General features: G+C 53.4%; 1 protein-coding gene across 3 annotated transcripts in view; it reads left to right on the forward strand.

Annotated features, from left to right (window-relative positions):
* LOC141126634 (protein sel-1 homolog 3-like) overlaps positions 1-21,230 on the forward strand; it is a 173,811-nt gene that overhangs the window by 86,125 nt on the left and 66,456 nt on the right. For all 3 annotated transcript variants that reach the window (XM_073612556.1, XM_073612558.1, XM_073612557.1), the window contains exons 9-12: positions 1,756-1,876; positions 6,088-6,231; positions 10,378-10,583; positions 16,843-17,022. In XM_073612556.1, the coding sequence (XP_073468657.1) occupies positions 1,756-1,876; positions 6,088-6,231; positions 10,378-10,583; positions 16,843-17,022 (651 nt within the window). The remainder of the gene's footprint in view (positions 1-1,755; positions 1,877-6,087; positions 6,232-10,377; positions 10,584-16,842; positions 17,023-21,230) is intronic.

Genomic DNA, 21,230 nt, shown 5'->3' on the forward strand with positions numbered 1-21,230 from the left:
TACCGGAGGAAGGAGTAAGATTGGTACTGGGGGGTAATACATACTGGGGGAACTGCACTGGGACAAGGGGTGAGATCTGTACTGGGGGGTAATCTGGGGGGAGCTGTACTGGGAAGGGGTAAGATCGGTACTGGGGGGTAATACATTCTGGGGGGAGCTGTACCGGAGGAAGGGGTAAGATCGGTACTGGGGGTAATACATACTGGGGGGGAAGTTATACCGGAGGAAGGGGTAAGATCGGTACTGGGGGGGGTAATACATACTGGGGGGGAAGTTATACCGGAGGAAGGGGTAAGATCGGTACTGGGGGGGGTAATACATACTGGGGGGAAGTTATACCGGAGGAAGGGGTAAGATCGGTACTGGGGGGGTAATACATACTGGGGGGGGAAGTTATACCGGAGGAAGGGGTAAGATCGGTACTGGGGGGGTAATACATACTGGGGGGGAGTTATACCGGAGAAGGGGTAAGATCGGTACTGGGGGGGTAATACATACTGGGGGGGAAGTTATACCGGAGGAAGGGGTGAGATCTGTACTGGGGGGTAATACATACTGGGGGGGAAGTTATACCGGAGGAAGGGGTAAGATCGGTACTGGGGGGTAATACATACTGGAGGAGCTGTACCGGAGGAAGGGGTAAGATTGGTACTGGGGGGTAATACATTCTGGGGGGAGCTGTACCGGAGGAAGGGGTAAGATCGGTACTGGGGGGTAATACATACTGGGTGGGAAGTTATACCAGAGGAAGGGGTTAGATCGGTACTGGGGGGGTAATACATACTGGGGGAACTGTACTGGGGCAAGGGGTGAGATCTGTACTGGGGGTAATCTGGGGGAAGCTGTACTGGGGAAGGTGTAAGATCGGTACTGGGGGGGAAATACATACTGGGGGGGGAGTTGTACTGGAGGAAGGAATAAGATCAGTACTGGGGGGTAATACATACTGGGGGAACTGCACTGGGGCAAGGGGTGAGATCTCTACTGGGGGGTAATACATACTGGGGGGAAGTTGTATTGGGGAAGGGGTAAGATGGGTACTGGGGGGGGTAATACATACTGGGGGGGGGAAGTTGCACTGGGGAAGGGGTAAGATCGGTACTGGGGGGTAATACATACTGGGGAGCTTTGTCTGCAATAGTACACATAGCTGCAGGGAGGAGGAGGAGAGAGCCATGTGCTCCCTCACCTCTACACAGGGGGGCGCCACATCCAGGATCCAGTGATAAAAGCTGGCCTGGGTAAAATATGGGAGTAGAAAATGCCCCATCATTGGTTTTAGTGGAAGGAATAGTGCCCTATTGTTATCAGTGGGAGGAATAGCACCCATCCTTGGTGTCAGTGGGAGGAATTGTGCCCCATCATTAGTGTCAGTTATGGATGGACACGGGATGGGCCCCTCAAGAGCAGGATAAAGGCAAGCAAAGGGCCACATCCGGCCCCAGGGCCGCAGTTTGGAGACCACTGGTCTATATCTACAACAAAAACTTCTTCTTAGTGTTGGATGGAGTGATGAGGGATTAGATCCCCTGACAGCTATTTATTGCTCTCTGGATCCCCAATAGGGAAGATGAACCTCTGTCTGATTGGGTGACCATTATTGCTGAAGACAGGAAGTGCTGAGCAATCCAACATGTAACAGTTGTCACCAGTAGAAGAATAGAAGAAAAATCTTCCAATGGGGACACTTGTGCTGCTTGGAGGAGATATCAGAATGTCATAGTGAACACTTCCCATGTCTCTTCCTTTACTCAGGCCCCGCCCCCTCAGATGATTGAACGCGTGGAGCTGTCGCAGTGGTATCTGAAGTGTACCTCCTTCCAGGATGAGTGTGCGCTGCGTTTCCAGCACTTCTCTGCCGCAGAACAAGAAACAAGTATGGAAATTTCAGTATTTCTGGCATCCAGATGTATGGAAGTTGTCAGAGCCTTCACCATAGGTTGTCCTCGGCCCACCTCCCCCCCAGTGTCATATGGTCCAGAGGGCCTTCACCATAGGTTGTCTTCGGCCCACCTCCACCCAATGTCATATGGTCCAGAGAGCCTTCACCATAGGTTGTCCTCGGCCCTCCTCCCCCCCCAGTGTCATATGGTCCAGAGGGCCTTCACCATAGGTTGTCCTCGGCTTGCTTCCCCACTGTCATATGGTCCAGAGGGCCTTCACCATAGGTTGTCCTCAGCCCGCCCCCCCCCCCCCCCAGTCTCATATGGTCCAGAGGGCCTTCACCATAGATTGTCCTCGGCCCGCCTCCCTCCAGTGTCATATGGTCCAGAGGGTCTTCACCATAGACTGTCCTATGCCCCCCCCTTGTCATATGGTCCAGAGGGCCTTCACCATAGGTTGTCCTCGGCTTGCTTCCCCCACTGTCATATGGTCCAGAGGGCCTTCACAGTAGATTGTCCTCTGCCCCCCCCTCTCCCAGTGACATATCGTCCAGAGGGTCTTCACCATAGACTGTGCTCTGCCCCCTCCCCCCCGTGTCATATGGTCCAGAGGGTCTTCACCATAGACTGTCCTATGCCCCCCCCTTGTCATATGGTCCAGAGGGCCTTCAGCATAGGTTGTCCTCAGCCCACCTTCCCCCAGTGTCATATGGTCCAGAGGGCCTTCACCATAGGTTGTCCTCGGCCCACCTCCCCCAGTGTCATATGATCCAGAGGGCCTTCACCATAGGTTGTCCTCGGCTTGCTTCCCCCACTGTCATATGGTCCAGAGGGCCTTCACAGTAGATTGTCCTCTGCCCCCCCCTCTACCAGTGACATATGGTCCAGAGGGTCTTCACCATAGACTGTCCTATGCCCCCCCCCTGTCATATGGTCCAGAGGGCCTTCACCATAGGTTGTCCTCGGCCTGCCTCCCCCCAGTGTCATCTGGTCCAGAGGGCCTTCACCATAGGTTGTCCTCGGCCCCCCCCCCAGTGTCATATGGTCCAGAGGGCCTTCACCATAGGTTGTCCCGGCCCATCTCCCACCAGTGTCATATTGTCCAGAGGGCCTTCACCATAGGTTGTCCTCGGCCCACCTCCCCCAGTGTCATATGATCCTAGAGGGCCTTCACCATAGGTTGTCCTCGGCTTGCTTCCCCCACTGTCATATGGTTCAGAGGGCCTTCACCATAGATTGTCCTCGGCCCGCCTCCCCCCAGTGTCATATGGTCCAGAGGGCCTTCACAGTAGATTGTCCTCTGCCCCCCCCTCTCCCAGTGACATATGGTCCAGAGGGTCTTCACCATAGACTGTCCTCTGCCCCCTTCCCCCCCCATGTCATATGGTCCAGAGGGTCTTCACCATAGACTGTCCTATGCCCCCCCTTGTCATATGGTCCAGAGGGCCTTCACCATAGGTTGTCCTCGGCCTGCCTCCCCCCAGTGTCATCTGGTCCAGAGGGCCTTCACCATAGGTTGTCCTCGGTCCGCCTCCCCCCAGTGTCATATGGTCCAGAGGGCCTTCACCATAGGTTGTTCTCGGCCCACCTCCCCCCAGTGTCATATTGTCCAGAGGGCCTTCACCATAGGTTGTCCTCGGCCCACCTCCCCCAGTGTCATATGATCCAGAGGGCCTTCACTATAGGTTGTCCTCGGCTTGCTTCCCCCACTGTCATATGGTCCAGAGGGCCTTCACAGTAGATTGTCCTCTGCTCCCCCCCCCCTCTCCCAGTGACATATGGTCCAGAGGGTCTTCACCATAGACTGTCCTCTACCCCCCCCCCGTGTCATATGGTTCAGAGGCTCTTAGCCATAGACTGTCCTATGCCCCCACCTTGTCATATGGTGCAGAGGGCCTTCACCATAGGTTGTCCTCGGCCTGCCTCCCCCCAGTGTCATCTCGTCCAGAGGGCCTTCACCATAGGTTGTCCTCGGTCCGCCTCCCCCCAGTGTCATATGGTCCAGAGGGCCTTCACCATAGGTTGTCCTCGGCCTGCCTCCCCCCAGTGTCATATGGTCCAGAGGGCCTTCACCATAGGTTGTCCTCGACCCCCCCCCCCCAGTGTCATATGGTCTAGAGGGCCTTCACAGTAGATTGTCCTCTGCCCTCCCCCTCTCCCAGTGACATATGGTCCAGAGGGTCTTCACCATAGACTGTCCGAAGCCCCCCGTTGTCATATGGTCCAGAGGGCCTTCACCATAGATTGTCCTCGGCCTGCCTCCCCCCAGTGTCATCTGGTGCAGAGGGCCTTCACCATAGGTTGTCCTCGGTCCGCCTCCCCCCAGTGTCATATGGTCCAGAGGGCCTTCACCATAGGTTGTCCTCGGCCCACCTCCCCCCAGTGTCATATGATCCAGAGGGCCTTCACCATAGGTTGTCCTCGGCTTGCTTCCCCCACTGTCATATGGTCCAGCGGGCCTTCACCATAGGTTGTCCTCAGCCCGCCCCCCCCCCCCCAGTCTCATATGGTCCAGAGGGCCTTCACCATAGATTGTCCTCGGCCCGCCTCCCCCCCCCAGTGTCATATGGTCCATAGGGCCTTCACAGTAGATTGTCCTCTGCCCCCCCGTGACATATGGTCCAGAGGGTCTTCACCATAGACTGTCCTCTGCCCCCTCCGCCCCCCGTGTCATATGGTCCAGAGGGTCTTCACCATAGACTGTCCTATGCCCCCCCCCTTGTCATATGGTCCAGAGGGCCTTCACCATAGACTGTCCTCTGCCCCCCCCCTCCGTGTCATATGGTCCAGAGGGCCTTCACCATAGACTGTCCGATGTCCCCCCCCCGTGTCATATGGTCCTGAGGGCCTTCACCATAGATTGTCCTCTGTGACACATACATATGACCCCCCCATGTCATATGGTCACAGAGGGCCTTCACCATAGACTGTCCTCTGCCCCCCCCCCGTGTGATATGGTCCAGAGGGCCTTCACCATAGACTGTCCGATGCCCCCCTTGTGTCATATGGTCCAGAGGGTCTTCACCATAGACTGTCCGAAGCCACCCCAGTGTCATATGGTCCAGAGGGCCTTCACCATAGGTTGTCCTCGGCCCGCCTCCCCCCAGTATCATATGGTCCACAGGGCATTCACCATAGGTTGTCCTCGGCTCACCTCCCCCCAGTGTCATATGGTCCAGAGGGCCTTCACCATAGGTTGTCCTCGGCCCACCTCCACCCACTGTCATATGGTCACAGAGGGCCTTCACCATAGACTATCCTCTGCCTCCCCCACCCCCCCCATGTGATATGGTCCAGAGGGCCTTCACCATAGACTGTCCTCTGTCCCCCCTGTTTCATATGGTCCAGAGGGCCTTCACCATAGATTGTCTTCTGTGACACATTCATGTGACCCCCCCGTGTCATATGGTCCAGAGGGCCTTTACCATAGACTGTTCTCTGTGACACATCCATGTGACCCCCCATGTCAAATGGTCACAGATATGGGGAAGAAGTTGGGACCCACAGGTGGATGTATGGAACATATCAGGGACTTCACCATAGACTGTCCTCTGTGACACATTCATGTGCCCCCCCCCCCCCCCCCCCCATGTCAAATGGTCATGAATATGGGGAAGAAGTTGGGTCCCATCCACACATAGATGTGGAACATATCAGGGCCTTCACCATAGACTACCCCTAGGAACACATTCCATACGTGTCACAATGTTCAGCAATTGTATCATTTTTTTAGAAGAGACCCATCTTTTACCATTCATGCTTAAGCTCCAATCAGATGTCACCTAAACTTAGGCATTTCCCCCACCTCCCCTCCCCCAGTGATCAGACTGTACATTGTAACTTTGTAGCAAGTCACAAAGACTGCAGGAGGGTCTGATCTGTGTCAGACATTCGTGAAAACAGCCAAGAACTGCACAGGCGCCAGGATTTACATTATTGTGTCATCTCTGAGCCAGCGTCTCAGTCCAGGAAGTAGATGGTGACCCTGGAAGTTGTCTGAACAGAGATGGTGCCGTCCTTCTGGAGAGAAATGCAAATAAAGACGAGGTCAGGGGCCACACTGTGATCGTTCTGAGCAGTAATAACTTCCTGATGTGAATATGTCTGATGTCATTTCCACCACTTCCCCAACCTGTTACTTTGTTTTGGTTTTTCTTACTTCTGATTGGTTTCTTTGTCTGTTTCTCGGTCACATGGTTCCCAGGAGACTGCGAAGACCCCTATAGTGATCTTATGGCTCGCTTCCTGCCGGCAAATACCTTTCCCCAATGTTCAGAGTGGGAAGGACCCCCTCCCCCCCACAGGGCACTTATCACAAAACTACTGAGGAAAAGAGCTGCTCAGGGAGGTAAGTGCGCCTTCCGCCGACGTGTGACCACAATATTACACGTCTGCCACAGGTAATGCGGAATATTTCTGTGGATTTATTATGGTCGTCGGCATAATAGGAAATATTCTGGATGAATTTTGTATTTTCAATGCCGCCTTTTCCCGTTTTCTTACAGCTTTTGCTAAAATTCCCATTGTTTACAGACCTCAGTAGCTTATAGCGGTTGTAAAACTCTGACATGAAATAAGGGCCCATTTACGCCGTCATTCTGAATTAGCTAATAACAAAGCCAGAATGCATGGCACCTCGCTGCACAGCATGTATAACGCGGGTTACCATGCATTGCGCCAACACACTGGTTAATGCAGCACGATGGGCTGAATGGGTCCTAAAGATACATCATTGAGGGGTGAACGGGTCCTAAGGGTACATAACTGAGGGGTGAACGGGTCCCAAGGGTACATCATTGGATGGGGTGAATGGGTCCTAAGGGTACCTCATTGGATGGGGTGAACAGGTCCTAAGGGTACATCATTGGATGGGGTGAACGGATCCTAAGGGTACATCATTGGATGGGGTGAACGGGTCCTAAGGGTACCTCATTGGATGGGGTGAACAGGTCCTAAGGGTACATCATTGGATGGGGTGAACGGATCCTAAGGGTACATTATTGGATGGGGTGAACGGGTCCTAAGAGTACATCATTGGATGGGTTGAACAGGTCCTAAGGTACATCATTGGATGGGGTGAACGGGTCCCAAGGGTACGTCATTGAGGGGTGAACGGGTTCTAAGGGTACATCATTGGATGGGGTGAATGGGTCCTAAGGGTACCTCATTGGATGGGGTGAACGGGTCCTAAGTGTACATCATTGGATGGGGTGAACAGGGCCCTAAGGGTACCTCATTGAATGGGGTGAACGGGTCCTAAGGGTACATCATTGGATGGGGTGAACAGGGCCCTAAGGGTACCTCATTGGATGGGGTGAATGGGTCCTAAGGGTACATCATTGGATGGGGTGAACAGGGCCCTAAGGGTACCTCATTGGATGGGGTGAACGGGTCCTAAGGGTACATCATTGGATGGGGTGAACGGGTCCTAAGGGTACATCATTGGATTGGGTGAACTGGTTCTAAGGGTACATCATTGGATGGGGTGAACGGGTCCTAAGCGTACATCATTGGATGGGGTGAACAGGTCCTAAGGTTACATCATTGGATGGGGTGAACGGGTCCTAAGGGTACATCATTGGATGGGGTGAACGGATCCAAGGGTACATCATTGGATGGGGTGAACGGGTCTTAAGAGTACATCATTGGATGGGTTGAACAGGTCCAAAGGGTACATCATTGGATGGGGTGAATGGGTCCTAAGGGTACCTCATTGGATGGGGTGAACGGGTCCTAAGGGTACCTCATTGGATGGGGTGAACGGGTCCTAAGGGTACATCATTGGATGGGGTGAACGGGTCCTAAGGGTACATCATTGGATGGGGTGAACGATCCCTAAGGGTACATTATTGGATCGGGTGAACGGGCCCTCAGGTTACATTATTAGATGGGATGAACAGGCCCTAAGGGTATATGGTCAGATGGGGCTAATGGGCCCTAAGGGTACATAGTTGGATGGGGTGAACGGGCTGAAGGGTATATACTTGGATGGGGTGAACGGGCCCTAAGGGTACATCATTGGATGGGATGAATAGGCCCTATGGGTACATCATAGTTGGATGGGGTGAACGTGCCCTAAGGGTACATCATTGGATGGGGTGAACGGACCCTAATGGCACATGGTTGGATGAGGTGAGCGGGCCCTAAGGGTACATGGTTGGATGGGGTGAACGGGCCCTAAGGGCACATGGTTGGATGGGGTGAACGGGCCCTAAGGGTACATGGTTGGATGGTGTGATTGGGCCCAGAGTGTACATGGTTAGATGGCGTGAACGGGCCCTAAGGGTACATGGTTGGATGGGGTGAACGGGTCCCAAGGGTACGTCATTGAGGGGTGAACGGGTTCTAAGGGTACATCATTGGATGGGGTGAATGGGTCCTAAGGGTACCTCATTGGATGGGGTGAACGGGTCCTAAGTGTACATCATTGGATGGGGTGAACAGGGCCCTAAGGGTACCTCATTGAATGGGGTGAACGGGTCCTAAGGGTACATCATTGGATGGGGTGAACAGGGCCCTAAGGGTACCTCATTGGATGGGGTGAATGGGTCCTAAGGGTACATCATTGGATGGGGTAAACAGGGCCCTAAGGGTACCTCATTGGATGGGGTGAACGGGTCCTAAGGGTACATCATTGGATGGGGTGAACGGGTCCTAAGGGTACATCATTGGATTGGGTGAACTGGTTCTAAGGGTACATCATTGGATGGGGTGAACGGGTCCTAAGCGTACATCATTGGATGGGGTGAACAGGTCCTAAGGTTACATCATTGGATGGGGTGAACGGGTCCTAAGGGTACATCATTGGATGGGGTGAACGGATCCAAGGGTACATCATTGGATGGGGTGAACGGGTCTTAAGAGTACATCATTGGATGGGTTGAACAGGTCCAAAGGGTACATCATTGGATGGGGTGAATGGGTCCTAAGGGTACCTCATTGGATGGGGTGAACGGGTCCTAAGGGTACCTCATTGGATGGGGTGAACGGGTCCTAAGGGTACATCATTGGATGGGGTGAACGGGTCCTAAGGGTACATCATTGGATGGGGTGAACGATCCCTAAGGGTACATTATTGGATTGGGTGAACGGGCCCTCAGGTTACATTATTAGATGGGATGAACAGGCCCTAAGGGTATATGGTCAGATGGGGCTAATGGGCCCTAAGGGTACATAGTTGGATGGGGTGAACGGGCTGAAGGGTATATACTTGGATGGGGTGAACGGGCCCTAAGGGTACATCATTGGATGGGATGAATAGGCCCTATGGGTACATCATAGTTGGATGGGGTGAACGTGCCCTAAGGGTACATCATTGGATGGGGTGAACGGACCCTAATGGCACATGGTTGGATGAGGTGAGCGGGCCCTAAGGGTACATGGTTGGATGGGGTGAACGGGCCCTAAGGGCACATGGTTGGATGGGGTGAACGGGCCCTAAGGGTACATGGTTGGATGGTGTGATTGGGCCCAGAGTGTACATGGTTAGATGGCGTGAACGGGCCCTAAGGGTACATGGTTGGATGGCGTGAACGGGCCGTAAGGGTACATGGTTAGATGATGTGAATGGGCCCTAAGGGTACATCATTGGATGGGATGAACAGGCCCTATGGGTACATCATGGTTGGATGGGGTGAATGGGCTGAAGGGTGTATCATTGGATGGGGATGAACGGGCCCTAAGGGTATATCATTGGATGGGGTAAACAGGCCCTAAGGGTACATGGTTGGATGGGGTAAACGGGCCCTAAGGGTACATGGTTGGATGGGGTGAACGGGCCCTAAGGGTATATCATTGGATGGGGTGAACAGGCCCTAAGGGTACATGGTTGGATGGGGTGAACAGGCCCTAAGGGTACATGGTTGGATGGGGTGAACGGGCCCTAAGGGTACATGGTTGGATAGGGTGAACAAGCCCTAAGGGTACATGGTTAGATGGGGTGAACGGGCCCTAAGGGTACAAGGTTGGATGGCGTGAACGGGCTCTAAAGGTACATGGTTGGATGGCATGAACGGGCCCTAAGGGTACATGGTTGGATGGGGTGAATGTGCCCTAAGGGTACATGGTTGGATGGGGTGAACGTGCCCTAAGGGTACATGGTTGGATGGGGTGAATGGGCCCTAAGGGTACATGGTTGGATGGGGTGAACGGGCCCTAAGGGTACATGGTTGGATGGGGATAGTAAATAGTGGAACTTAGCCATGAATTTGGGAAAAGTCAATCTCCAGTAACATGGAACTATATCAGAGAGGGGCACAAGGGCTGATAGAGTATCATGGTGGGCATCTTGTAGTGTCGGCTCCAAGAGAAGGATTTTTCTGTGGAGCTTTGCCATAAAAAGTCTAATTTATCCAACAACCAATCAGAACTTCTGTTTTAATGATCAGTTTGGTGGACTGATGCAAGATACAATCTGATTGTATGGTAAGTGGTAGTGAAGTTGCACAGATTGCAACTTTGCACAACTTATTATCAAGTTTCATCTTTTATTCAGGTCACAGCAACTTCACGGGTGAGCTCTTTGGACGAGCGCTGCACAGGATGTACCTGAGAAGAGTCTTGGCTCCTGATGGTCTGTCACTGATCCGGAAGTCTATGCCGCTTCTCCTACAAGCAGGCTGCCTGGGGTACCATCCCGCTCTCTTCCTGGCATCTGTGCTCTTTCAAACTGGCCTGGGAGTGCGAAGAGACCAATACAAGGTACGGTGCAAGAAGAGTCCCATCACTGCTGCCTAGCTCCTCCCCTCTTTTCACCCCACCAGGTCCTCTTACTGCAGCTTTGGTCTTCCTGGGAACATTTATTCACTTTAAATTTCGTTATCATAAAACCATAGAGGGGTAGACCGATAACCAAACATGTTTTGTAGGTTTGGATGGAGTGTAGAAGAGTTGTAGCTCCTTCGGGTTTTTGCTATTATTTATGTCCCCATTGGGAAGATTCTTCTTTACTGTCCAAGTGATGAGAAGTGATTGGAAATCTCCCTGATCTGAGAGGAGAGTCCCTCTTTACAGGTGTCACCAGCACAGGATCCTCATTGGAAGATGACTTTTCATCTCCTGTTCTGGTGGCAACTGTGACACCAGGACATATAGAAAGGATGAATCCATTCATCGGGGACACAGACATCAAGTGAAACCCAACAGAGATTATAGCCCTTCACAAGAAGAAGCTTCTAGAGTTCCACTTTAACAATAATGATTATTACAAGGAATACAATAGATCTTTACTTATCAGAAATAAACAAGTTTTATAAAAACGAGGCAAATCCTGGAAAACATAAAAGACTCATAAGAACAAGCCAGGTCATGGAAGACTTGGATGACAGATATGAATAAGTCTGAATCTGGAAGACTTGTGTAGCGCTGGTAGATTTTTAATCTACCGCTGATAGGTAAATCTTGTGGGTTACTTGTTAGAGGAAGTTAGATTTGCCTCTGTTCCAGCTTGGCTGAGTTGCGTGTGATTCCACATTGTGCCGGTGGGTGTCGTTGTCACTATGGGCTGGTGTTGGAAAGGAAACACATTGAAGCGTATGGATGCTCCTTTGTCCCGGAGATAACTCGGTGGAGGTGGTCCTCCGAGTTGCATTCTGGGAGAGGGTGTTTATGGGACAGACGCCATGTTTAGGGGTTCGTTTTCAGCCACCTGCTGGCCCTCCTGGCCAACAGGTTTGCGTTAAGAGTACCACCTCATGGTCCTCCGTTCCGGAGGCCCACGTCGCTGCGGCACGTGGGTGGGCCCAGAAGCCTGTCTGGGGCCCACCACAGCAGCCGAGGAATGGTCCTGAGCTGTCTATCCTGAGTGTAGAAGCTGGACAACCGAGAAGATCCCAGGGGAGGACCCGTCATGGAAGGATCATGCAGAGTGCTGGTCTGGAGAGGGGCCTGGTGACTCGGTTGGAGGACGTATCCTGAAGTAATCTTACTGCATTGTACTGCCGGGTTGGCTTAAAGGTTCAAGTACTGTGTCTGACATTCATCGCAAACCAATACATCCTGTGGCAGAGGATCGTACGGGTTTATTTCAAACAAGTCTGTGGCAGAGACTTTTGTTCGTGCTACGTACTGGCTGCTAGACAAGTGAGAGAGGCCTATCCAGGCGAGCAAAGATTGAATCCCACGAGCATTCAACTACAAGTGTTCAATTGCAAAGAATGATCTAAAGAATACTAAGGAAAGGTATTTGAGCTTCCCTGCAACTTTCCTTCTGCCTCTTTCCTGCTACTTCCTTTATTACTTGTTCATTAAAGCATTGGAAAATATACCCAAGTTTTTGGTGCTTATATCGTCCAGAGGTAAACTCAACGGGACCCTAGACCCGGTGCCGGTGAAACAGAGGTATCGAGAGTGAAGGTAACAGTCCGCTTTATAAGAGCGAACAAAAGTCCTGGATGGCTTAACTCCAATTTAAAAATGCATATAAAAGCAAAGGAGAAGGCCTTCAAAAAATACAAGGTTGAGGGATCATCCTCAGCATTCAGACTTTATAAAGAATGCAATAAGAAATGTAAGGGTGCAATTAGGATGGCTAAGATAGAACATGAAAGACACATAGCGGAGGAGAGCAAAAAAAACGGGATCAACTCCAGAGATAAAACGATAATTCTCCCGCTCTACAAGACTCTGGTCCGGCCGCACCTGGAGTATGCTGTCCAGTTCTGGGCACCAGTCCTCAGGAAGGATGTACTGGAAATGGAGCGACTACAAAGAAGGGCAACAAAGCTAATAAAGGGTCTGGAGGATCTTAGTTATGAGGAAAGGTTGTGAGCTCTGAACTTATTCTCTCTGGAGAAGAGACGCTTGAGAGGGGATATGATTTCAATTTACAAATACTGTACTGGTGACCCCACAATATACAAATACCGGACTGGTGACCCCACAATATATAAATACTGGACTGGTGACCCCACAATATATAAATACCGGACTGGTGACCCCACAATATATAAATACTGTACTGGTGACCCCACAATAGGGATAAAACTTTTTCGCAGAAGAGAGTTTAATAAGACTCGTGGCCACTCATTACAATTAGAAGAAAAGAGGTTTAACCTTAAACTACGTAGAGGGTTCTTTACTGTAAGAGCGGCAAGGATGTGGAATTCCCTTCCATAGGCGGTGGTCTCAGCGGGGAGCATTGATAGCTTCAAGAAACTATTAGATAATCACCTGAATGACCGCAATATACAGGGATATACAATGTAATACTGACACATAATCACACACATAGGTTGGACTTGATGGACTTGTGTCTTTTTTCAACCTCACCTACTATGTAACTATGTAACCCCCCACCCGACACCTAACCCTATCCCTGACCCTAAACCCCAACACCCAATCCCTGACCCCAACCCTAACCCCAACACCCAATCCCTGACCCCATCCCTAACCCCAACACCCAATCCCTGACCCCAACCCTAAACCTATCCCTGACCCTAAACTCCTAACCCCAACACCCAATCCCTGACCCCAAACCTATCCCTAACCCATAACACCCAACACCTAACCCCATCCCTGAGCCTAAACCCCAACCCTATTCCTGACCCCAACCCTATCCCTAACCCATAATCCCCCACCCAACACCTAACCCTATCTCTGACCCTAAACCCCAACCCTAACCCCAACACCCAATCCCTGACCCCAACCCTAACCCCAACACCCAATCCCTGACCCCAACCCTAAACCAATCCCTGACCCAAAACTCCTAACCCCAACACCCAATCCCTGACCCCAACCCTATCCCTAACCCATAACCCCCCAGCCAACACCTAACCCTATCCCTGACCCTAAACCCCAACCCTAACCCCAACACCCAATCCCTGACCCCAACCCTAACCCCAACACCCAATCCCTGACCCCAACCCTAAACCTATCCCTGGCCCTAAACTCCTAACCCCAACACCCAATCCCTGACCCCAACCCTATCCCTAACCCATAACACCCAACACCTTACCCTATCCCTGACCCTAAACCCCAACCCTATTCCTGACCCCAACCCTATCCCTAACCCATAACCCCCCACCCGACACCTAACCCTATCCCTGACCCTAAACCCCAACCCTAACCCCAACACCCAATCCCTGACCCCAACCCTAAACCTATCCCTGACCCTAAACCCCAACCCTAACCCCTACACCTAATCCCTGACCCCAAACCTAAACCTATCCCTGACCCTAAACTCCTAACCCCAACACCCAATCCCTGACCCCAACCCTATCCCTAACCCATAACCCCCCACCCGACACCTAACCCTATCTCTGACCCTAAACCCCAACCCTTTTCTTGACCCCAACCCTATCCCTAAGCCATAACCCCCCACCCGACACCTAACCCTATCCCTGACCCTAAACCCCTAACTCTAACTAACGTTGGGCGAACGGTTCAGGCTGAGCAAAAGTTCACCCAAATTTTCTGTGCATTCAGCTGGCTTTTCGCTCGCCGAATACACAGTCAATATGTTATTAAGGAGCAGGGCCGGGAAGCCGTCCGCCGCATGCTTAACAACGAATGAGTGATCAGCTGTCGGTGGGCATACCTGCTGACAGCTGAAAGGAAAAAAAATGCTGGTAAGTAAAAAAAAAGAAACAAACGGCATGAGGTCTCCCACCCCAGTCCATACCAGGCCCTTTGGGTCTGGTATGGATTTTAAGGGGAACCCTATGGCAAAAAAGAAATTGGCGTTGGGCCCCCCAAAATCTATATCAAACCCTTATCCGAGCATGCAGATTGACAGGTCAATGCCCACCCCCCTCTCCTGAACCATACCAGGCCATATGCCATCAACATGGGGAAGCCCCCCACCCCAAACCACCTTGTCCCAATGGGGACAAGGGTCTCTTCCCGACAACCCTGGGCAGTGGTTGTGGGGGTTGGCAGACAGGGGGCTTATCGGAAATCTGGAAACCCCCTTTAACGGAGGGGCCCCTAGATCCTGGCCCCCCCTATGTGAATGAGTATCGGGGACGTTGTACCCCTACCCATTCACCAAAAAAACCTGTCAAAAATAAATATAAACACTAGACAAGTTTTGTCAAGTTCTTTATTTAAAAAACTAAAAAACCAACGTCCCCGATGTAGATCGAACGTCAATCATGACGCCTGCTGCACCGCAGGACCCCCCCAAAAAAAAGCCACAACGAAGGTTGATTGGTGAATGCCTCCTCCGCCGGGTGACAGTTCTTAAATAGGTAAGGGGAGGAGCCACCTGGTGACGTCACCTTGTGGTCCCGAGCACCTGTAACGTCATCAACAGGTGCATGCTGGGTCGGGGACATCACAAGAGGCGGGTCCACCAGGTGACATCACTAGGTGGCCCCGCCCCTTACCTATTTAAGAACTGTTACCGGGCAGAGAAGGCATTCGGCGGCCAGTCGTCAACGAGTGTCAGGTCCGGCGGTGCGGCGGGCGTTGTGATTTACATCAGGGGACATTGCTTTTTATGTTTTTACTTTTTACTCGCCCCCTTCCCCCACTGCCATAGACAAAGGCCACAAGTGCCATGATGGTATACAGCCCTTCTGTCTCCTCTCGCCCCCTTCCCCCGCTGCCATAGACAAGGGCCACAAGTGCCATGATGGTATACAGCCCTACGTATTCCTCTCGCCCCCTTCCCCCGCTGCCATAGACAAGGGCCACAAGTGCCATGATGGTATACAGCCCTTCTGATTCCTCTCGCCCCCTTCCCCCACTGCCATAGACAAGGGCCACAAGTGCCATGATGGTATACAGCCCTTCTGACTCCTCTCGCCCCCTTCCCCCACTGCCATAGACAAGAGCCACAAGTGCCATGATGGTATACAGCCCTTCTAATTCCTCTCGCCCCCTTCCCCCACTGCCATAGACCAGGGCCACAAGTGCCATGATGGTATACAGCCCTTCTGATTCCTCTCGCCCCCTTCCCCCGTTGCCATAGACAAGAGCCACAAGTGCCATGATGGTATACTGCCCTTCGTATTCCTCTCGCCCCCTTCCCCCGCTGCCATAGACAAGGGCCACAAGTGCCATGATGGTATACAGCCCTTCTGATTCCTCTCGCCCCCTTCCCCCACTGCCATAGACAAGGGCCACAAGTGCCATGATGGTATACAGCCCTTCTGACTCCTCTCGCCCCCTTCCCCCGCTGCCATAGACAAGGGCCACAAGTGCCATGATGGTATACTGCCCTTCTGATTCCTCTTGCCCCCTTCCCCCGCTGCCATAGACAAGGGCCACAAGTGCCATGATGGTATACTGCCCTTCGTATTCCTCTCGCCCCCTTCCCCCACTGCCATAGACAAGGGCCACAAGTGCCATGATGGTATACTGCCCTTCTGATTCCTCTCGCCCCCTTCCCCCGCTGCCATAGACAAGGGCCACAAGTGCCATGATGGTATACTGCCCTTCGTATTCCTCTCGCCCCCTTCCCCCACTGCCATAGACAAGGGCCACAAGTGCCATGATGGTATACAGCCCTTCTGACTCCTCTCGCCCCCTTCCCCCACTGCCATAGACCAGGGCCACAAGTGCCATGATGGTATACAGCCCTTCTGTCTCCTCTCGCCCCCTTCCCCCACTGCCATAGACAAGGGCCACAAGTGCCATGATGGTATACAGCCCTTCTGACTCCTCTCGCCCCCTTCCCCCGCTGCCATAGACAAGGGCCACAAGTGCCATGATGGTATACTGCCCTTCGTATTCCTCTCGCCCCCTTCCCCCACTGCCATAGACAAGGGCCACAAGTGCCATGATGGTATACAGCCCTTCTGACTCCTCTCGCCCCCTTCCCCCACTGCCATAGACAAGGGCCACAAGTGCCATGATGGTATACAGCCCTCTGTGGATTCCGAATATTCCAGTTCCAATATTTCAGAGGTAAAGTCCATGAGAAGATCTCATGGGGAAGACGGTTCTCCTAACCTGTCCAAGTGCTTCGTTATGGTTGGTGAATATATGTGGTTTACATTGATCTGTCTCTCTCCAGGCTTTGAAGTTCAGCCTTCTCTCGGCTCAAGAAGACGATCGTCTTGCCCAGCTGTCTCTGGGACACAAACACCACATGGGAGTGGATGGCTACCCACTAGACTACGACCTGTCCTATGCCTACTATGCCAACATCGCCCACCAAACCATGACTGACCGCGTGACACCCAGCAAACACCAGGTGCAGTATGATCGATTCACTCCACCCAGAAATAGTATGATCGATTCACTCCACCCAGAAATAGTATGATCGATTCACTCCACCCAGAAATAGTATGATCGATTCACTGCCCTGGAGGAACACTCCACCCAGAAATAGAATGATTGCTCCACCTCCCCCACAGACAACTCCACCCAGAAATAGAATGATCGCTCCACCTCCCCCACAGACAACTCCACTCAAAAATAGAATGATCGCTTCACCTCCCCAACAGACAACTCCACCCAGAAATAGTATGATCGATTCACTGCCCTGGAGGAACACTCCACCCAGAAATAGAATGATTGCTTCACCTCCCCAACAGACAACTCCACCCAAAAATAGAATGATCGCTTCACCTCCCCCACAGACAACTCCACCCAGCAATAGAATGATCGCTTCACCTCCCCCACAGACAACTCCACCCAAAAATAAAATAATCGCTTCACCTCCCCCACAGACAACTCCACCCAAAAATAGAATAATCGCTTCACCTCCCCCCCGCAGACAACTCCACCCAGAAATAGAATGATCGCTTCACCTCCCCCACAGACAACTCCACCCAGAAATAGAATGATCGCTCCACCTCCCCCACAGACAACTCTACCCAGAAATAGAATAATCACTTCACCTCCCCCAAAGACAACTCCATCTAGAAATACAATTATCACTTCACCTCCCCCACCGACAACTCCACCCAGAAATAGAACAGTCTCTTCACCTCCCCCAAAGACAACTCCACCCAGAAATAGAATGATCATTTCCTCTCCCTGGAGGAACACTGAACCCAGAAATAGTACAGTCGCTTCACCTCCCCCGCAGACAACTCCACCCAGAAATAGTACAGTCGCTTCACCTCCCCCACAGACAACTCCACCCAGAAATGAACAGTATGATCGCTTCACCTCCCTGGAGGAACACTCCACCCAGAAATAATATGATCACCTCCCCTCCCTGGAGACAACTCCCCCCAGAAATAATATAATCACCTCCCCTCCCTGGAGACAACTCCACCCAGAAATAATATAATCACCTTCCCTCCCTGGAGACAACTCCACCCAGAAATAATATAATCACCTCCCTGGAGACAACTTACAGTCAGTGTCCTGAGGCAATGCACAACAATCCTGAGCTCATAAGAGAGTTCTTCCGCATGGACATGGAGGATGCTCAGAGATCAGGAGCTGGGGTGCCTGTGAGTCCATCTGAGTCTGTGCCAATACCCAATGTGTCTCCCCAGTCTGTGATGCCCCAGTCTGTGCCAATACCCAATGTGTCTGTGTCTTCCCAGTCTGTGGTGCCCCAGTCTGTGCCAATACCTAATGTGTCTCCCCAGTCTGTGGTGCCCCAGTCTGTGTCAATACCTAATGTGTCTGTGTCTCCCCAGTCTGTGCCAATACCTAATGTGTCTGTGTCTCCCCAGTCTGTGTGTTTACCTAGTGTGCCCGTGTCTTCTGTAGGTAAGGTATCAGTTGCCAAAATGTGTCCAATCCTTCTGTGTCTGTGTCTTCTAAAATTGCAGAGGCAGCAAGAGGTGCTGAGGCAGGTGCATCAGGTGTGGTGCCAACCCCCCTCCCCCGACGCTACAGGGTTTCTATTGAGGATCGTAGGGTGCAGAGGAGTGGGGTGGATGGTGGAGAGGCTGGTCTGGTGGTAGAGAAGGGAAGGGGGAGTGGGGGGGAGGGGAGTGAAGGGGAGGACAGGTGTGGGGAGGCTGTTGAGTCTGGTTTGTCTAAGGATTATATGGAGTGGTTGGAGGATAGGAGGAGGCAGTGGCGGAACTACTGCCATTGCGACACATGCGGGCACTATGGGGCTCGCAGCCGAGTGGGGCCCGGTGAGTGAAGTTGCAAGCGGTGCGGGCCGCACTGGGTGACACCCGCGACCCGCCAGAGGGGTGACACCCTTGGGTAGCGGCAGCCGCACCGCTCGCTGCCCTGATTAACTGTGCCTGGCGCTGCTGTGTCCCTCAGTGGAGCAGACCGAAGCCGCCTTCCCTCCTCTCTGTTTACATCCACAGAGGAGGAGGAGCCTGTGCTCGAGGGACACACACCGCTGTGTGTATCTGGAGAGTGGAGAATGTCAGCGCGGTTGAGGTATGTAAAGGGGGGCATCTGCACTGAGGGGAAGTCTGTAATGCTGGGGGGTCTGCACTAGGGGGTGTCTGTACTAAGGGGGGTGTCTGCACTAGGGGAGTGTCTGTACTAAGGGGGATGTCTGCACTGCTGGGGGGTGTCTGTACTGAGGGAGGTCTGCAATGCTGGGGGGGTCTGCACTAGGGGGGTGCCTGTACAAAGGGGGGTGTCTGTACTGAGGGGTGTTTGCAGTGAGGGGGAGTCTGTAATGCTGGGGGGTGTCTGTACTGAGGGGGGTGGTCTGCACTGGGGGGGTCTATACTGCTGGGGTGTCTGCACTGAGGGGGTGTCTGTAATGCTGGGGGGTCTGCACTAGGGGGTGTCTGTACTAAGGGGGTGTCTGCACTGCTGGGGGGTGTCTGTACTGAGGGGGGTCTGCACTGATAGGGGGGTCTGTACTGAGGGGGGGGTCTGCACTGGGGGGTGTCTGTACTGAGGGGGGTCTGTAGTACTGAGGGGGGTCTGCACTGATGGGGGGTCTGTACTGAAGGGGGCATCTGCACTAAGGGGGGGTCTGTAATGCTGGGGGGGTCTGCACTGTGGGGTGTCTGTACTGAGGGGGGTGGTCTGCACTAGGGGGGTGTCTGTGCTGCTGGGGGGTCCTGCACTGAGGGGGGGTTTGTAATGCTGGGGGGTCTGTACTAAGGGGGTGTCTGCACTGCTGGGGGGTGTCTGTACTGAGGGGGGTGTCTGTAATGCTGGGGGGGTCCTTCACTGAGGGGGGTCTGCACTAGGGGGGTGTCTGCACTGCTGGGGGGTCTGCACTGAGGGGGGGTCTGTAATGCTGGGGGGTGTCTGCACTGAGGGGGGTCTGTAATGCTGGGGGGTCTGCAGTGAGGGGGGTGTCTACTGAGGGGGTCTGTAATGCTGGGGTGTCTGCACTGGGGGGTGTCTGTACTGAGGGGGGTGTCTGTACTGCTGAGGGAAGTGTCTGCACTGAGGGGGGTCTGTAATGCTGGGGGTCTGCACTAGGGGGGTGTCTGCACTGCTGGGGTGTGTCTGTACTGAGGGGTGTCTGTACTACTGAGGGGGGTCTGCACTAAGGGGGGGTCTGCAGTGAGGGGGGTGTCTGCACTGAGAGGGGGTCTGTAATGCTGGGGGGTGTCTGTACTGGGGGGTGTCTGTACTGGGGGGGTGTCTGCACTGCCTGTGGGAGGTCCTGCACTGAGGGGGTGTCTGCACTGAGGGGGGTGTCTGCACTGAGGGGGGTCTGTAATGTTGGGGTGTCTGCACTAAGGGGGTGTCTGTACTGAGGGGGTGGTCTGCACTGGGGGGTGTCTACACTGAGGGGGGTCTGTAATGCTGGGGGGGTCTGCACTGGGGGGGGTGCCTGTACTGAGGGGGGTGGTCTGCACTGGGGGGGTGTCTGTACTGCTGAGGGGGTGTCTGCACTGAGGGGGGTGTCTGTACTGCTGGGGGGTCCTGCACTGAGGGGGTTCTGCACTAGGGGGGGTGTCTGTACCAAGGGGGGTGTCTGCACTGCTGGGGTGTGTCTGTACTGAGGGGTGTCTGTACTGCTGGGGGGGTCTGCACTGAGGTAGGTGTGATATGGAGTGGTTGGAGGATAGGAGGAGGCAGTGGCGGAACTACTGCCATAGCGACACATGCGGGCACTATGGGGCTTGCAGCTGAGTGGGGCCCGGTGAGTGAAGTTGCAAGCGGTGCGGGCCGCACCGGGTGACACCTGCGGTCCATCAGAGGGGTGACACCCTTGGGTAGAGGCAGCTGCACCGCTCGCTGCCCTGATTAGCTGTGCCTGGCGCTGCTGTGTCCCTCAGTGGAGAAGACCGAAGCCGCCTCCCCTCCTAACTGTTTACATCCACAGAGGAGGAGGAGCCTGCGCTCGAGGGACACACCGCTGTGTGTATCTGGAGAGTGGTGACTGTCAGCGCGGTTGAGGTATGTAAAGGGGGGGCGTCTGCACTGAGGGGAAGTCTGTAATGCTGGGGGGTCTGCACTAAGGGGTGTCTGTACCAAGGGGGATGTCTGCACTGCTGGGGGGTGTCTGTACTAAGGGGGAGGTCTGCACTGCTGGGGGGTGTCTGTACTGAGGGA

This window comes from Aquarana catesbeiana, linkage group LG02 (genome assembly GCF_042186555.1).
Source record: "Aquarana catesbeiana isolate 2022-GZ linkage group LG02, ASM4218655v1, whole genome shotgun sequence".
Lineage (NCBI taxonomy): Eukaryota > Metazoa > Chordata > Amphibia > Anura > Ranidae > Aquarana > Aquarana catesbeiana.